Source organism: Sycon ciliatum, chromosome 10 (assembly GCF_964019385.1).
Source record: "Sycon ciliatum chromosome 10, ocSycCili1.1, whole genome shotgun sequence".
Classification (NCBI taxonomy): domain Eukaryota; kingdom Metazoa; phylum Porifera; class Calcarea; order Leucosolenida; family Sycettidae; genus Sycon; species Sycon ciliatum.
In genome coordinates, this window is record NC_088652.1 from 15149183 (window position 1) to 15168509 (window position 19327).

Consider the following 19327-nt stretch of genomic DNA (forward strand, 5'->3'; position numbering starts at 1 on the left):
TGGGGAAAATTTGATTTTAGGGTATACTTCCCCTTTAATTTGATGTCCATCATGCATGCGCCGTGCCAAAGGGAAATCCCCTGGCACGCTCCTCAACAAAAAGTAGTCATGAACAAAAAAATTCGCGTTCACTCTGGGCCGTGATTTCCGTGTTCATCTTGTCGCCGCTCAATGAATTCTCATCCTATCGCGAAGAACTTTATATCATCGGAAGGATGAGGTCAAGCCCTTTTCAACTTTGTATTGATAGTTGCGATGCGTTTATGTCTGACATAGTTACGAACGTTTGTACACTGGTCTAGGCACTGCGATATATCGCGCGATTTTTTTGCGAGTCAACTCGTACGTAGTGGATCGGGTCATGCATAAAGTGCGAGTTAACTCGTACTCAGCACGCTAAGAGTTAAAGCGTAACTTGTTCCTTGGTCCTTTTTCTTTACTATAAATTAATCATTGCCTCTCCATCCGAGTCAAGTACATGGTGGTGTATTAGTTGTATACCAACAATTGTGTTGGTGGGGTGGTAGTAATTTGGACTAACAATACATTCATCCAAATCACACTGTATCCTATGTGCTGCTGTGTGCATTCAACATTGCTTTCAACTCACCTTTGTCCTGGAGGCTAAATCATTTGCCTTCATGTCCGGTTGATTCTCCTTACGTAGTAGTGCATTGAAGAAACCTTTTGCTGTGAATGTGAAGGATGAAATGAAGGTGGATTTCCCTGAACCTTCTTCTCCACACACGTTGGCAATCAGTTCAGTGGGATCACTGTAGCCCTCAATACCACACTCTGCACAAATCAAGCTGGCCTGGAGCATACAAATCAATCACAAAACAACAACAACAACAACAATGCGTATGGACGAGAATTTCCACAAATGACCTTTCCCTCGTTGTTGCAAACATCTACCGACCACCCCGTAGCGATGGCACCCTCTTCTGTGCGGAACTGAAAAGAAGCATGAAAACCGCTAGAGCCGAAGGTGACGACCTCCTACTACTTGGAGACTTCAATGCGAAGAACAGTGCGTGGCTCACCACAGACAGAACAGATCGCCTTGGGGACGACATACAAACTCTTCTACGCACATACGGCCTCACACAACATGTCAGATTCCCTACTTACATCCACCGACAAACACCTCTCTCATGTCTAGACCTTGTTATCTCCTCACTCCACAGCAATGATGTTCATATCCAATCACTTCCGCCGTTTGGCGCATCCGATCACACTACTATCAGTGGCCACATCAATAATCAACTGCCCCCCCCATAATTAACAACTCCCCTCCACTATCCAGAAGCACCACATTCTGGTCATGGACAGACAGCACTATCCACCTTCTTCGAGAAGCCCTTTCACGCACAAATCTCAACCACCATCCAAACCAACACGACCCATGCCCAGTTGACACCTTCTGGCGATCCTGGCGCGACAAAGTCCTGAGCATCGCCCAAGAACACTGCCAAGTTACTCGCACTCACCCCCCTTGGGACAAGAAGAACGTGCCAGCACGACCATGGATATCAAAGGGCCTCTTGAAAGAGATCAAGGATAAGCACAGAAAACACAGAATATACCTCCACTCACGCTCGCCCGACGACTGGAACACGTTCACTGCCCAAAGAAACCGTGTCACCACCCTCCTGCGTCGTGCAAAATCGGATTTCGTAAACAACTCAACAGCCTCCTCTACTTCCCTACGCCAACTTATGAAGCACCTAACTACAGCTACAAAACAACGCACACCCAAACTCATCAGCCAAGCAACTCCTGCAACGACACCAGCACAAAAAGCCGCTGCCCTCAACGAATTCTTCATTTCACAGAGCAAGCTGTCCGTGGCCAATGCGGATGAGCAATCTCCAGCCATCAACACCACCCCTGACATCCTCAGTCCCCTTCAAGAAATCTCGACTTCCCAAGCTGAGGTCGAAAAACTCCTAAAAACCAATAAAAGCCCCGGGTTCGACTCTATTCCAAACCGCCTACTCAAAGAAGCGGCTAAGGAACTTGCACCGTCGTTATCGTCCCTCTTTAATCTATCGTTCCAAACTGGACAAATCCCACAGGAGTGGAAAGATGCCACCATTACTCCAGTACCCAAGCCCGGTGACCCAACCCAACCAACAAATTACAGACCCATCTCTCTCTTGAGCACTACATCAAAAATCCAAGAAAAAATTGCACATCAACTCGTCTACAAGCACATCACACACCCACCTGCCCAACAAGCAGTCCGGATTCCGTGAGAAAGACGGCACTGAGCAGCAACTCGCCCGTCTCGTCCATACCCTCTCCACTGCGAGAGACGACGGGAAACACGTCAATGCCTGCTTTTTCGATCTAAGAAAGGCCTTCGATCGTGTGTGGCATGCAGGCCTTCTAGCAAAACTCTCCCACTATGGTGTCCAGGGCAACGCCCTGAAGTGGTTCCGACGGCACCTGTTGGGGCGTCGGCAAAGGGTCCAGGTGGACGGCGACCTATCGCCTTTCCTTGAGATCCCTGCCGGCGTCCCTCAGGGATCTGTTCTTGGGCCGCTTCTATTCCTCGTCTACACCATAGACCTTCCACACGCATGTGAGAATCCCGGCACCACCTGTAGCCAATTTGCAGATGACACCGCTCTAATTTCCATGGCGAGAACTCTTCAAGACTGCACCCAAAACCTACAACAGAGTGTCACAGCAGCTGGAGACTGACTTCAAAGATGGCACCTGCTGGTTAACACAAAGAAAACAATCATCCTCCCGGTCTACCACAATAACCGCCCCCTGAAGAGCCACCCCAGATCACCCTCAGGAATAGTCCGCTTACCGTGACACAAAAACACAAACACCTTGGAATAATTTTTCAGCATGACCTCCGTTGGACGGAGTATGTTGAATACATAGTCAAAAAATCACTCAAGTCTTTCAATATTCTTTTTAGACTAAGGTCTACACTCACCAGTGATACTTTATCTCACATCTATCAGACATACATACTACCTATATTCTCATATGCGAGCAATTCTCTCACACCGTTGTCCCACACTTCCCTTGACAGGTTAGAACGACTCCAGCGGAAAGCCGCCAGAATATGTCTCCACCTTCCCCTTTACACACACTTAGAACACTCCCACCTTTTGCATCGCATCAAATGGCCAACATTATGTTCACGCTTTAAAGTTAAACATATACTCTTCGCGCATTCTCTGCGCCACAATTATGCACCACCACATATACTTCCGCTGCATACTGCTAGCAACGTGCAACCTTCGTATAATTTACGTCGCTCTCGTACTTGGCACTTGCCAACTCCGCGGACTGACCGCTGTCTCCATTCTCCCCTGTACAAGGCCCTTCATTACTTTAATTGCCTGCCCACCCAGCTTCGCGAAATCCCTTCTCGTACTCCCTTCAAATCCGAGATATCCCTGCTGTTGCACAACTCTGTATGCTCGTGTAGCGACCACCCCTGCCCGTACACTTAAGTACACAACTCTGTATGCTCGTGTGGCGACCACCCCTGCCCGTACACTTAAGTAGTCATTAACTCCTAGGCCCTGCCCACCCAATTCTTCCTCACTCTTTCTCCTTTCTTACACTATTATCTCTTATTGGCCACTGGCTATCGTGAGAATAAAGATTTGAAACAACAACAACAACAACAACAACGCGGATGGACTCAGCTTCGAGCCTGGCGGTTCAACCGAACGACAGTTTTGAACATGAAAAATCAACTGGCAGCAATAAAGAAGAGTCAAGCAAGGACTCCCCAGCCAACAGCACGTCGACGAAAGACGACCACTTGCCCAGCCCCACGTCACCAAGCAGCAGCATGCTGGCCACTGCGATCAGCACGCATCGTGATCACGAGGGAGATGCAGATACGAGCGACATCGTCGACACGAGTGACACCATGTACGGTGATGAGGACGAACGCAGCCTTGCGCTACTTCAACAAGCCACAGTAGACAAGGGAGACTGGAAAACACACAGCAAGCGACGCCGCAAGCACAACCAGTTGGAACAGACACCGCCCAATGCGATCCCGTCGCATCGCTCCAAGGCCAAGTAGAGGAAGCCAACAGCATAACGCGAATTCCATCAGGAACAGCAAAAACAAAAAACAAAAACAAGAAATAACCGCAATCAGTAATACAAGCTGGATCGACATTTGTGTACACTGTATTCATGTATTGTAAAACTGTGGAGACAATGTGCAATAAAACGATGAAAATGTGAAGAAATTGGGTAGAGAAAGAAAGGGATTCAAACAAGTTTTCGTACAACACTCATCAGGAATCTTCGTTGTACTAAAGGACACTGAAAACAAAATTGAACTATTATAGAAAATCTAAGTTAGAGAAATAACACTAAGAACAACAGCAGTGAAATTTACAAGTGTGAATTTTAACAATGAAAGCGAGAGCAATAACGAACGTGTGTACTAACACTAAACTTGCAACTGAAAAGTGAACAAAGAAGAGAAAGAAAGAAGGAAGGACAAAGTGATAACAAATAACAGCAGTACATTACACCTAGCACATTAACGGCCAAGCTTGGCCGCACAAAACATGACACTTTACTTGAACAATTCCAAACCAATTACACTATCTTTCTGTACACACAAATTAGGCTTATACAGACGCTGACAGATGGCTTCCAAAACCTTTAACTGTAGTCCATAACCATGATGACCACGGCACAATACAGTGAATACTTGTTTGAATCCCTTTCTTTCTCTACCCAATTTCTTCACATTTTCATCGTTTTATTGCACATTGTCTCCACAGTTTTACAATACATGTATACAGTTTACACAAATGTCGATCCAGCTTGTATTACTGATTGCGGTTATCAAATTGTTGTCTCCTCGCCGTTTGTTCAAAAAGAAGAAAAAAAGAAGAAAAAAAGAAGAAAAAAATCCATACCAATGTCAGTGAATTTGAACTTTCTCAGCACCAATGTGCGTTGCTTATTCAACAAAATGGACGAGTTACTTACCTTTACCCGTTCGTGCTCTGAATCTCAGAACAAACTATCAGTCATTGCAGTCCAGGAAACCTGGGCTGACACGTCAGACCCTGACAGTCTCTATGCAATCCCAGGCTACAAGCTGATCAGAGCTGACAGACAGGACTTTGGTGGTGGTGTTGCCTTGTACACGGCGGAACGTTTCAACACAAGGGTACTGACAATACCAATGACAGCAGCAGAATGCGTATGGACGAGAATTTCCACCGATAACCTTTCCCTCGTTGTTGCAAACATTTACCGACCACTCCGTAGCGATGGCACCCTCTTCTGTGCGGAACTGGAAAGAAGCATTAAAACCGCTTGAGCGGAAGGTGACGACCTCCTACTACTTGGAGACTTCAATGCCAAGAACAGTGCGTGGCTCACCACAGACAGAACAGATCGCCTTGGGGACGACATACAAACTCATCTACACACATACGCCCTCACACAACATGTCAGATTCCCTACTTACATCCACCGACAAACACCTCTCTCATGTCTAGACCTTGTTATCTCTTCACTCACAGCAATGATGTTCACATCCAATCACTTCCACCGTTTGGCGCATCCGATCACATTACTATCAGTGGCCACATCAGTAATCAACTGCCCCCCATAATTAACAACTCCCCTCCACGATCCAGAAGGACCACATTCTGGTCATGGACAGACAGCACTATCCACCTTCTTCGAGAAGCCCTTTCACGCACAAATCTCAACCACCATCCAAACCAACACGACCCATGCCCAGTTGACACCTTCTGGCGATCCTGGCGCGACAAAGTCCTGAGCATCGCCCAAGAACACTGCCAAGTTACTCGCACTCACCCCCCTTGGGACAAGAAGAACGTGCCAGCACGACCATGGATATCAAAGGGCCTCTTGAAAGAGATCAAGGAGAAGCACAGAAAACACAGAATGTACCTTCACTCACGCTCGCCCGACAACTGGAACACGTTCACTGCCCAAAGAAACCGTGTCACCACCCTCCTGCGTCGTGCAAAATCGGAATTCGTAACTCAACAGCCTCCTCAACTTCCCTACACCGCCTCATGAAGCACCTAACTGTCGTATTATCTGTATCATGCCTGTCATGATTGTCTGAAGCTATAGTCTGTGTTGTGGTTGACTTCACTCTTTAGTACTATTGTCTGGCCTTTCGTACAATACCTATTGATGTCTAGAGACATACTGTCTAGCCTTCACCTCGTGCGCTTGTTGATACACTATCCAGCTGTCCAGCGGCTCTCCTTCCACGGCTCTCTATCTCGCTATACTCTTCTTCATACTCTATAAGTTCATGTCTTCTTTACAATAAAATCAGTTCAGTGACTGACGAGTTCGAGATCACAACATGGTGTCAGAAGCGGCTTGATTACGAATCCAGCCGAGTTGCTTGCAAAGTAGTCCTCAAACTGTACTCCTCTTTATCCGTTTTAGCCCTCTCACTCAGGCTCTCTCTAGCAATTCTGGCTCATTGCAGAAACCGTCCGCCTGCCTCACATAGCCAGCAATCGCATGTCATCACGTACATTGAAAATCAACATAATTTTTCAAATCGACCTTTTTTCAGGATCACTTTTCAACGAGGACGAAGTAAAGTCGGCCGAACGAAGCCTAGAGGAAGAAAATCACCCTCTCCACTTCACCATCACGATACTGACATAGATACGAGATGAAACAACTAAAAAATCCACAAGAAAACTGTACGGCCATCATCGCGCTGACTTTGGTCTGACTTTGGTCTGAGAATTTCTATCACGATCAAAAATGTACGAGGAGCACTCAAAAATAAGCAACAGACGTACCTCTATCGCTCTCTACTCCTTTTTGAAGGCACAAAAGGCGACTCTCCACTTTCAAACCAGGAACCTGACATACCAGTGGTCCTTTTCAGCTGCTCCACGAACGCAGGAAATGTTCACCAAGGGGCGCAGAGCAGCATCCATTCCAGAAAGAAGAGCTAAAATACGAGTGAGACTGCATGCCTGAGTACATGAGTACATGTATGAGTACATGCAGAAAATAGTCAATTTCAGCGTTTCTGCTCCAAACAGCAACTAGCTTCGACTAGAAACAAAGATTACACCAAAGGACACCAAACAACAACCATTTTCTGCAGTTTTTTTGCAGATCGCTTCCTTGTGCTTGGCCCAGCACGCCAAAAATCACACCTCGGAGGAGTACAAAAATTACAACTCTCAGATGTCCTCGATTGCTGGCCATGTTGCAGAAACCGTCCGTCTGCCTCTAAGCAGAATCCGTCCGTCTGCCTCTAAGCAGCCTCCCTGCCTACGCGGTCCTATCGGTCGCAGCTCCTCGTGTAAGTCTCATTGCAGCTCCTGCATAGTCCTCGGACGACGTAAATGACCTCCTCATTCGAGAACAACTGACCGTGGCCCTGCCGGCCGATGCCGATGCCTAAGTCTTCCTCCTCCGTCAAGCACCTCAGACCGCTACCACAACTGTCGAGCAGGCCGATCACTTACCTGCAAACGGAGAGGACAGAGATGGCGCTCCGAAAGTCTCTCCCGGGTTCACCGCCCCTCGCACACGTGGCGGAAACCTCAGACAACACGTCGTACTGCTCGACCTCCGACACCGTTGCCTCAGTGTAGTAACGATCCATCGAGTCTGTGGTGGTGCACCTCACCCTCGGCGTGATTGCCCAGCTACAGACAAAGACTCGCAAGAAACTTGGTCACTTCCGCGTGTGTCAACGTGCAAGAGCGCCAACTTGACAGAAGTCAGAAATCCGTGGGTTGTGTTACTGTAAGTACCACCACAGCACCAAACAGTCATGCTGTTCATGAGTGCGATGCTGACATGGACTCTCCAGGTAACTCCATGTATTGTACTTGTATTCTGTACTCGTAGAGTCGCACTGTGATCTCTGCGTCTTACACTTAACTTTGTTACTTTGTGCTCACACTCCTTCCACATTAGTAACGCATGGTTGCGCTCTTTCTCTGCTGGCTCTAGTATCAAATACTCCAGTTCTATTTGGCCTCTTTGCCCTCTGTTTTCACTCTTTTTTCGAAAGGGGAGATGTTGTATCATCTGCGTCATGCCTGTCATGATTGTCTGAAGGTATTGTCTGTGTTGTGGGTGACTTCACTCTTTAGTACTATTGTCTGGCCTTTCGTACAATACCTATTGATGTCTAGAGACATACTGTCTAACCTTCCCCTCGTGCTCTGTATTGATACACTATCCAGCTGTCCAGCGGCTCTCTTTCCACGGCTCTCTATCTCGCTACACTCTTCTTCATACTCTATAAGTTCGTGTCTTCTTTACAATAAAATCAGTTCAGTGACTCGACGAGTTGGATATCACAACACTAACTACAGCTACAAAACAACGCATACCCGAACTCGTCAGCCAAGCAACTTCTGCAACGACACCAGCACAAAAAGCCGCTGCCCTCTACGAATTCTTCATTTCACAGAGCAAGCTGTCCGTGGCCAATGCGGATGAGCAAACTCCAGCCATCAACACCACCCCTGACATCCTCAGTCCCCTTCAAGAAATCTCGACTTCCCAAGCTGAGGTCGAAAAACTCCTCCGCGGTTTTGATACCAACAAAAGCCCCGGGTTCGACTCAATTCCAAACCACTTGCTCAAAGAAACGGCTAAGGAATTTGCACCGTCGTTATCGTCCCTCTTTAATCTATCATTCCAAACCGGAGAAATCCCACAGGAGTGGAAAGATGCCACCATTACTCCATACCCTCTCCACGTCTGTCTCACCATCCAGGAGCGACACTGACTCACGCTGCTATCTGGTGTTTGGAGGTGTTTGTCGCGCTGGAAACGGAGCGTCTCTGTAAGTTTATATCCCTGGTGATGTTTGTGCCTGGAGAGCACTATATATGTGGTGCTCTTCAGGCACAATCTTCCTCAGCCTACTCAAGGTCAACTGATGAGGGGTGAATTCCCCGAAACACTGTGTATTGAGCAGGGAGTGGTGCTTTCTTGCAGGTTTGCCGAGTCGAAGGTTCGATGGACTTCTCGTGTGCTCTGGATGGCAGTCGTGAGTCAGTCAAGTGTCAAGTAAAGTCGGCGGAATAGCGCGAGCTCCGGTGTGTGGAGCAAACCCTTTCTTACAAGTCATCGCCGAAGTCGCAACCACTACTTCGTAATAATAATAATATTACCACAGCATGCGTAATAATATAATTATGTGGGTATAATTATACGTTCCGCTTCTGTCCAATCTCCTATGATCAAATTCCATTATCAAGATAATTATTAATACGGTGCACTGATGACCTGTGACGCCAGATCATGGATTGTCGGCCAGATTTTTTCCATGTAGGCTTGTCCAGAGCGATGGTCCTCAAATTCTCCAGCTGAGTGCTGCGCTTCGAGTCGATGTTCCTTCTCTGTAAGTCGCTTGTGATGCGCGTCGCAATGGATGTCCTTGGACGTCCATGCCCAGCCTTGGCATTTCCTGCAAAATAGCCCGTCAGCGCGATCCATGGCGGCACATCCCTGTCCATACGGAGAATATGGCCGGTTAGCTGCCATCTTCTCCTGTCCACGATGTCAGATAGTGGTTCCGTGTTGCACCTCTCATACAGCTCAGTATTTGATATCCTGGCTGGGTAACCTATGCCAATGAGCCGTCGGAGCTGCTTCCGGTGGAATACGTTAAGTGATTCTGCTTGTGCCGCTGTGAGCCCCCATGCGCCGCAGTTATACAAAAGAACGGGCAGAACCAGGGCATTATACAGTCGGATGCACCTCTGCTCACTGACCTTCCCACGCTTCAGCCAGAGCCTATACATCCTGCCGTATGCACTCGAAGCGAGGTCTTTCCTCCTCTCCAAGTCCTCACTGTCGCCAATGAGGGACCCTAGCTGCCTGCTGGACCGCCAGGAGTCTGAAGTCGATGTCAGATGCAAGAATTCGGTCTTGGTCTCGTTAACTGTAAGGGACCAATCTCCCAGTTCTGCGCTAATGATGGGGAGGCTTCGCTTCAGCCACTCCTCACTGGTTGAGTACAACGTCACATCATCGCGTAACCTGTTTCTCCGGGTATGTGACGGTCGGCGAAAAGGCGTTTGGGAAGCATGTTGAATACATAGTCAAAAAATCACTCAAGTCTTTCAATATTCTTTTTAAACTAAGGTCTACACTCACCAGTGATTCTTTATCTCACATCTATCAGACATACGTACTACCTATATTCTCATATGCGAGCAATGCTCTCACACCGTTGTCACACACTTCCCTTGACAGGCTAGAAAGACTCCAGTGGAAAGCCGCCAGAATATGTCTCCACCTTCTCCTTTACACACACTTAGAACACTCCCACCTTTTGCATCGCATCAAATGGCCAACATTATTTTCACGCTTTAAAGTTAAACATATGGCCCGATATCTGAGACTTTCGACCTTCGGGGCTACGCGGTTTTTTTGAGAAAACACTAAAAACAAATTTGTTCGCAAAAAAATCGATTCCGTCAAAGCAAAGTGCAGAGACGACAATGGCGGAAGAAAATTGAAGGCGATTCTTGTGTCAGTTGGTTATTGGGCTCACGGAGCACAGCAGCCGCGATCCCATTGACGGTGATGCATCGTTCTTTGTGGATATCCTGTCAAGCGGCGACAGCGCTTCTAGTTCTGAGAGCGCATGTCAGGCGAATCGATCGCAAGTGACACGCGGTACTTACCTGTCGGGGCCGACGATGATGAGGACTTGGCCTGGATGAGTATGATCAAGGCCAACCACAGTCTGCCTCAGCGATAGCTGCTACAGCTCCAGGCAAGGACAACCAGGTGGATTCCTGAGGGTACGCCGCTTGCAAGGTCGCTGGGCGCCCTTGCGCGAGTGGCAGAACTGTTTCCTGAGTGTCACGCCAGACCTGCTAAAACAGCACGAAATGATGCGAGTTTTCTTTGCGACGATGATCCTAAAATGTTTGGGATGGCAGGCTCGATACTCGAGCTAATAATGGCGAATCAGACCATCACGGAGCACATGAGGCTGGGCAATCTCGAGTAACATTCTGTTACTTTTGAGTTGGTGGTGTGAAACGCTTGTCAGGCTGGTTTACTGATGTTTGGAAATGGTCAGTCTCCACAAAGTGCAACAAGGCGAATCTGGACGCATTTGCTCTGTTTGACTCCTTCACAATAAGTATGTGAATGCTGTCACATGTATCATGGTGTTCCGTCAAAATCTGTTGCAGACTATCCTGTCAAGCATGTCCATCACCAGAAGAACAGATCAATCACCTCTCCTTCTAATGCTGCTATTGCTGCTGTTGCAACTACACAACCTCAATAAAGTCACGGAATGCTGGAAATGAAGTACCTGAACAGTCAAAACACTTTACTATATTAGTTGGCTATTGATATCACATGGAAACAATTTTTGGTGGCTCCAAACACACTGGTCTTTCAAATTTGTAAAAAAAGAACAATTCATTAACATGACTCCTGACTGTAGAATGCATTTCTACATGGTCAATATTGGTCTGATGGCCGTGTAACGAAGTCACAGTACTCTACAAAGGCAAGACATCAATTTGCAATAAAAAAATCAATTTCACCAAAACAGCCCCGAAGGTCGATTTTCTCAGATATTGGGCCATATACTCTTCGCGCATTCTCTGCGCCACAATTATGCCCCACCACATATACTCTCGATGCATACTGCTAGCAACGTGCAACCTTCATATAATTTACGTCGCTCTCGTACTTGGCACTTGCCAACTCCGCGGACTGACCGCTGTCTCCATTCTCCCCTGTACAAGGCCCTTCATTACTTTAATTGCTTGCCCACCCAGCTTCGCGAAATCCCTTCTCGTACTCCCTTCAAATCCCAGATATCCTTGCTGTTGCACAACTCTGTATGCTCGTGTAGCGACCACCCCTGCCGGTACACTTAAGTCCACAACTCTGTATGCTCGTGTAGGGACCACCCCTGCCCGTACACTTAAGTAGTCATTAACCCCTTGGCCCTGCCCTCCCAAATCTTCCTCACTCTTTCTCCTTTCTTAAACTATTATCTCTTATTGGCCACTGGCTATCGTGAGAATAAAGATTTGAAACAACAACAACAACAACAACAGCAGCAGCAGCAGCAGCAGCAGCAGCAGCAGCAGCAGCAGCAGCAGCAGCAGCAGCAGCAACAACAACAACAACAACAACAACAACAACAACAACAACAACTCAGTAAAGCCTTTGATCGTGTATGGCATCAAGGCTTGCTGAAAAAGCTGAGCCACTATGGTGTCGACGGCAAGGCTCACAATTGGCTCGAAGCCTACTTGACAGGACGCAGACAGCGGGTGCAGGTTGAAGGCACAACATCCGCCTTCATACCAATACCAGCAGGAGTGCCCCAGGGCTCGGTCCTGGGACCACTTCTGTTCCTGGCGTACACCATTGACCTGCCCACTGCCTGTGAAAATGCTACAACCTCGTGTAGCCAGTTCGCGGACGACACCGCACTAATTGCCATTGCAGGCAGCTACATTGAGTGTGAGGCTGCGCTACAAAGAAGCGTCGATGCCGCAGCAGAATGGCTAGAGCGCTGGCACCTGCTAGTCAATAAAACGAAAACCGTCATCCTCCCGTTCTACCATGCTAACCGACCCCCACCACGACTACCCGAAATAAAACTTGGCCAAACCCTATTAGAAACAGTAACACAACATCGTCACCTCGGCATCATCTTTCAGCACGACCTAAGATGGTCAGCCCACCTTGACTTTGTGCTGAAGAAAGCCGTAAAATCTTTTAATATTCTCTTTAGGCTCAAATCAACTCTACACACTAAATCACTCTCTCTCATTTACAAAACGTATATCCTGCCTATAATTGAATATGCATGCATTGCTGTCTCCCCCGCAGCTCTTGACCGTCTTGAGCGAATCCAGCGCAAGGCGGCCAGAATCTGCCGGCTCCGTCTCCCCCTTTACACTCCTCTGGATCATTCAACACTGCTCCATCGGCTCAAATGGCCGACAATGTTCTCTCGCCGCAAAGTGAAGCTCACCCTTCTTGCTCACTCCATAAAATACCAATATGCCCCACAACACATACGCTTGCTCAACACCCCCGCTCAAGTTACGGCCCAGTACAGCCTTCGACACGCACGCACTTGGCACCTCCCACCCTCCAGAACCGATCGCTGTAAAGACTCCCCACTGTACAAGTCCCTAGAATACTACAATGCCCTCCCTGCTAGCATTCGTGACATCTCCTCCCGACCTGCTTTCAAACAAGAAATCTGCTCACTGCTGATTAACTCAATCTGCTCCTGCAGCGCTCACCCTCTCCCATACTTGTAAAGTTCAAAGTGATGTAAATCACTTTCCAACTGTTTAACCCACAATCTCACCTTCTCATCAATTTATCTCTTATTGGCGATGGTGCCATCGTGAGAATAAAGAATTCAAATTCAAACAACAACAACAACAACAACAACAACAACAACAACAACAACAACAACAACAACAACAACAACAACAACAACAACAACAACTACAACAACAACAACAACAACAACAACAACAACAACAACAACAACAACAACAACAACAACAACAACAACAACAACAACAACAACAACAACAACAACAACAACAACAACAGTTGAGTAGGAGTAGGAAGCAGATTTTGGCGCTCCCAGTTTTCCCTAGATTTCTGCGGATTGAGCCTTACCCGGGGGGTACCAGACCCCAACCATGGAGCGCAACATTAGTACTGCTGCCCGAAATGACGAGCCACGATGGAAATCACTTACCCGAGAGGACATGAAGGCCAACACCGTAGTTTTCACCTTTCACGCCGGTATCAAGACAGTGGATGTAGCCGAGGCCCTTGTAACCCAAGGGTACACGGACGTCGCCTCCGTCCAGATCACTAATTCCAACCTCACAAAGGTAACGTTATTATCTGCTACACAGACTGACGCACTGCTGGGGCACTGTTTTTTTATCGGCAACTCCATATCTTTGATGTCCCGATCTGGATCGAGAATACCGTTATCTGCAGTGCTTTGGCTGCATTTGGCCAGATCCGGGGAGACATCCGCCATGGTCAAATTCAGGTATGCGATTCGCCATCATCGAGCTGAAGGAGGGATGTCGGCAAGTTCCGTAATTTGTCCGAACAGCCGACTAGCACCAGTTTCGTGTCCGTCACGAGGACCAGAGAGCCACCTCCAGGATCTGCATGGGGGAGCACTTTGCTCGATCGTGTCCGAGCAAGCGGCCCACGAACAAACCACCCACAAATACACAGAGCACCAACTCGGCGGCACTCCCTGGATCACAACTGAGCTCGGGTACAAGTGCGCCCGATGCAGGAGGTAGTGAGGCTGTTGTGAGTGCTAGTTCAGGTAGTAGCTGTACAAACACGGACCCAAGCGCGGAGCCCGAGAGCTCAAATCAATCCACCAGCTCAGCACGCACGCGCACAGAGCCCAAGGGTTCACACTCGTACGCCAGCGCAGCTCAACAGGGAGCCCGCGCACAGTTCAACTGTACGCACGGGGCGGCCGAACAGGTGAGCACTGCACCCGACGGATCCCCTGCTAGTACTAGTACTAGTAGCAAGGATGCAACACAGAAAACCGCTGAAATGAACAGCGCCAGTGCGTCCGAGAACACAACCAGCGACGGGGAATCCAAGGAAATACAGAGCAATACTCCATCCTCTGTCGACCAAACTGAGGTAGCTGAGAGTTCCAGCTTGCAGGTAATCGCTCCCAGTACACCCCCAATGTCCGGCACCCCTCCGCCTACAGGCACTGGGGCAGGCCACGACGACGGGGCCACCACGGTTGCCTCTGACGATGCGGATTGGATACCCAGCGGTCCTCGTCGTCGCCGACACAGCCACGGCCATTCGACCATGGAGGAGAAAGCCAAGGCCAATGGGACATGGCCCTCCCCTCAGAGGAAACACCCAAAATACTGAGTCCAGATAAGTTTCAACAACTAGCCAAAAGACAAAAACATAAAAAATTTCCCCCCAAAAAAAACAAAAACAAACAAACAATACCAATGTCAGTGAATTTGAACTTTCTCAGTACCAACGTGCGTTGCTTATTAAACAAAATGGACGAGTTACTTACCTTTACCCGTTCGTGCTCTGAATCTCAGAACGAACTATCAGTCATTGCAGTCCAGGAAACCTGGGCTGACACATCAGACCCTGACAGTCTCTATGCAATCCCAGGCTACAAGCTGATCAGAGCTGACAGACAAGACTATGGTGGTGGTGTTGCCTTGTACATAGCGGAACGCTTCAACACAAGGGTACTGACAATACCAATGACAGCAGCAGAATGCATATGGACGAGAATATCCACCGGTAACCTTTCCCTCGTTGTTGCAAACATTTACCGACCACCCCGTAGCGATGGCACCCTCGTCTGTGCGGAACTGGAAAGAAGCATCAAAACCGCTAGAACCGAAGGTGACGACCTCCTACTACTTGGAGACTTAAATGCCAAGAACAGTGCGTGGCTCACCACAGACAGAACAGATCGCCTTGGGGACGACATACAAACTCTTCTACGCACATACGGCCTCACACAACATGTCAGATTTCCTACTTACATCCACCGACAAACACCTCTCTCATGTCTAGACCTTGTTATCTCCTCACTCCACAGCAATAATGTTCACATCCAATCACTTCCACCGTTTGGCGCATCCGATCACATTACTACTATCAGTGGCCACATCAGTAATCAACTGCCCCCCATAATTAACAACTCCCCTCCACGATCCAGAAGCACCACATTCTGGTCATGGACAGACAGCACTATCCACCTTCTTCGAGAAGCCCTTTCACGCACAAATCTCAACCACCATCCAAACCAACACGACCCATGCCCAGTTGACACCTTCTGGCGATCCTGGCGCGACAAAGTCCTGAGCATCGCTCAAGAACACTGCCAAGTTACTCGCACTCACCCCCCTTGGGACAGGAAAAACGTGCCAGCACGACCATGGATATCAAAGGGCCTCTTGAAAGAGATCAAGGATAAGCACAGAAAACACAGAATATACCTCCACTCACGCTCGCCCGACGACTGGAACACGTTCACTGCCCAAAGAAACCGTGTCACAACCCTCCTGCGTTGTGCAAAATCGGATTTCGTAAACAACTCAACAGCCTCCTCTACTTCCCTACACCGCCTCATGAAGCACCTAACTACAGCTACAAAACAACGCATACCCGAACTCGTCAGCCAAGCAACTCCTGCAACGACACCAGCACAAAAAGCCGCTGCCCTCAACGAATCCTTCACTTCACAGAGCAAGCTGTCCGTGGCCAATGCGGATGAGCAAACCCCAGCCAACAACACCACCCCTGACATCCTCAGTCCCCTTCAAGAAATCTCGACTTCCCAAGCTGAGGTCGAAATACTCCTCCTCGGAGTTGATACCAACAAAAGCCCCAGGTTCGACTCTATTCCAAACCGCCTACTTAAAGAAGCGGCTAAGGAACTTGCACCGTCGTTATCGTCCCTCTTTAATCTATCGTTCCAAACCGGAGAAATCCCACAGGAGTGGAAAGATGCCACCATTACTCCAGTACCCAAGCCTGGTGACCCAACCCAACCCACAAACTACAGATCCATCTCTCTCTTGAGCACTACATCAAAAATCCAAGAAAAATTTGCACATCAACTCCTCTACAAGCACATCGCACCCCACCTACCCAACCAGCAGTCCGGATTCCGTGAGAAAGACGGCACTGAGCAGCAGCTTGCCCGTCTCGTCCATACCCTCTCCACCGCGAGAGACGACGGGAAACACGTCAATGCCTGCTTTTTTGATCTAAGCAAGGCCTTCAATCGTGTGTGGCATGCAGGCCTTCTAGCAAAACTCTCCCACTATGGTGTCCAGGGCAACGCCCTGGAGTGGTTCCGATGGTACCTGTTGGGGCGTCGGCAGAGGGTCCAGGTGGATGGCGACCTATCGCCTTTCCTCGAGATCCCCGCCGGCGTCCCTCAGGGATCTGTTCTTGGGCTGCTTCTATTCCTCGTCTACACCATAGACCTTCCACACGCATGTGAGAATCCTGGCACCACCTGTAGCCAATTTGCAAATGACACCGCTCTGATTTCCATAGCGAGAACTCTTCAAGACTGCACCCGAAACCTACAACAGAGTGTCACAGCAGCTGGAGACTGGCTTCAAAGATGGCAACTGCTGGTTAACACAAAGAAAACAGTCATCCTCCCGTTCTACCACAATAACCGACCCCCTGAACAGCTACCCCAGATCACCCTCAGGAATAGTCCGCTTACTGTAGCACAAAAACACAAACACATCGGAATAATCTTTCAGCATGACCTCCGTTGGACGGAGCATGTTGAATACATTGTTAAAAAATCACTCAAGTCTTTCAATATTCTTTTTAGACTAAGGTCTACACTCACCAGTGATTCTTTATCTCACATCTATCAGACATATATACTACCTATATTCTCATATGCGAGCAATGCTCTCACACCGTTGTCGCACACTTCCTTTGACAGGCTAGAACGACTCCAGTGGAAAGCCGCCAGAATATGTCTCCACCTTCCCCTTTACACACACTTAGAACACTCCCACCTTTTGCATCGCATCAAATGGCCAACATTATTTTCACGCTTTAAAGTTAAACATATACTCTTCGCGCATTCTCTGCGCCACAATTATGCCCCACCACATATACTCTCGCTGCATACTGCTAGCACCGTGCAACCTTCGTATAATTTACGTCGCTCTCGTACTTGGCACTTGCCAACTCCGCGGACTGACCGCTGTCTCCATTCTGCCCTGTACAAGGCCCTTCATTACTTTAATTGCTTGCCCGCCCAGCTTCGCGAAATCCCTTCTCGTACTCCCTTCAAATCCCAGATATCCCTGCTGTTGCACACCTCTGTATGGTCGTGTAGCGACCACCCCTGCCCGTACACTTAAGTAGTCATTTACCCCTACGCCCTGCCCACCCAAATCTTCCTCACTCTTTCCCCTTTCTTACACTATTATCTCTTATTGGCCACTGGCTATCGTGAGAATAAAGATTTGAAACTTTCTCTTATTGGCCACTGGCTATCGTTAGAATAAAGATTTGAAACTTATTGGCGATGGTGCCATCGTGAGAATAAAGAATTCAAAATTCGAACAACAACAATATCACCCATACATGTAAGTTTTATACATAAACCAGAGATTGCAGAGATTGCAGTATTGTCACACAGCTGGACATGCACTATTACCAGAGATTGCAGAGATTGCAGTATTGTCACGCAGCTTGATATGCACTATTCTTTATCTGAAAGTACGCTAGTTGCTTTCAGGTTGTACAATGTAACCACCATTTCAAACCAATGATGAGGGCTCTTGGCGCATGAGTTTATAGTGGGGTCAGGGAGCACACTAGTATAGTGTAAATGGAGAGGTTTCCGGGTACGATTTTCCCTGCCCAAATCCGTATGGGCGCTACGGATTTTTTCGAGGCGTGCTTCATACGATTTTTCAGCACAGAGAATCCGTGTGGACTGGCTCTCATACGAACCCTGTTTCATATGCAGATTTTGCGTCATCGAGTGTAGAAAGTTTTTTCGGGTGAAAATTTGGTACGAGAAACATCGATTTTCCGCGGAAAGTCGATGTACGCTCGAAAACGACGGATAAGAAATCCGTAGCGCCTCTACGGATGTTGGCACGAAAAATCGTACTCCTGAACCTCTCTAATAACTAGAATTAAACACTGGCAACTTAACCCTAGTCTGCACAGAAATTCAATGAGAGTTTAGAGGACCGTCTTTCTCATATTAGCTTCCATTATTCTGTGTTGATGCCCGCAGTTGAAATGATCTCCAATGTGACTGCTTTACTTACGACACCCCGACTGTAGTAGAAGATAATTACATCTCCAGTTTTGGCCTCCGCCAAATGGTGACACTCCGCACATTTTACCCCCACATGTCTTGTCGCTGTGTATTGACTTTGTCGTCCCTTACGATCCTGATGTTCTCTTTCCCGTCACGGTCATTGTTACCCTTGGATAATCTACTCTTAGCCAGAGCCTTTAATTAGCCAGTTCCAGTGCCCACCACGGCTGCTGATCCTGAGCAACCAGCTCCAAGCAGGCATCTTGTTGCTACAAGCCTAAAACCCAACAGAATGCTAGGGGTGTTCGGAGTGAATTTGCGGTTCTCTCAAGACAGACCTAGGGCATCGACCTCTCTCTCTCTCTCTCTCTCTCTCTCTCTCTCTCTCTCTCTCTCTCTCTCTCTCTCTCTCTCTCTCTCTCTCTCTCTCTCTCTCTCTCTCTCTCTCTTTCT

At 48.1% G+C, this 19327-nt stretch overlaps 1 protein-coding gene across 2 annotated transcripts in view; it reads right to left on the reverse strand.

The window, feature by feature from the left end:
• The window catches only part of LOC135825830 (uncharacterized), a 161500-nt gene that overhangs the window by 14013 nt on the left and 128160 nt on the right, over positions 1 to 19327 (reverse strand). For both annotated transcript variants that reach the window (XM_065338461.1, XM_065338459.1), the window contains exon 13: positions 611 to 814. In XM_065338461.1, coding sequence (XP_065194533.1) covers positions 611 to 814 — 204 coding nt within the window. The remainder of the gene's footprint in view (positions 1 to 610; positions 815 to 19327) is intronic.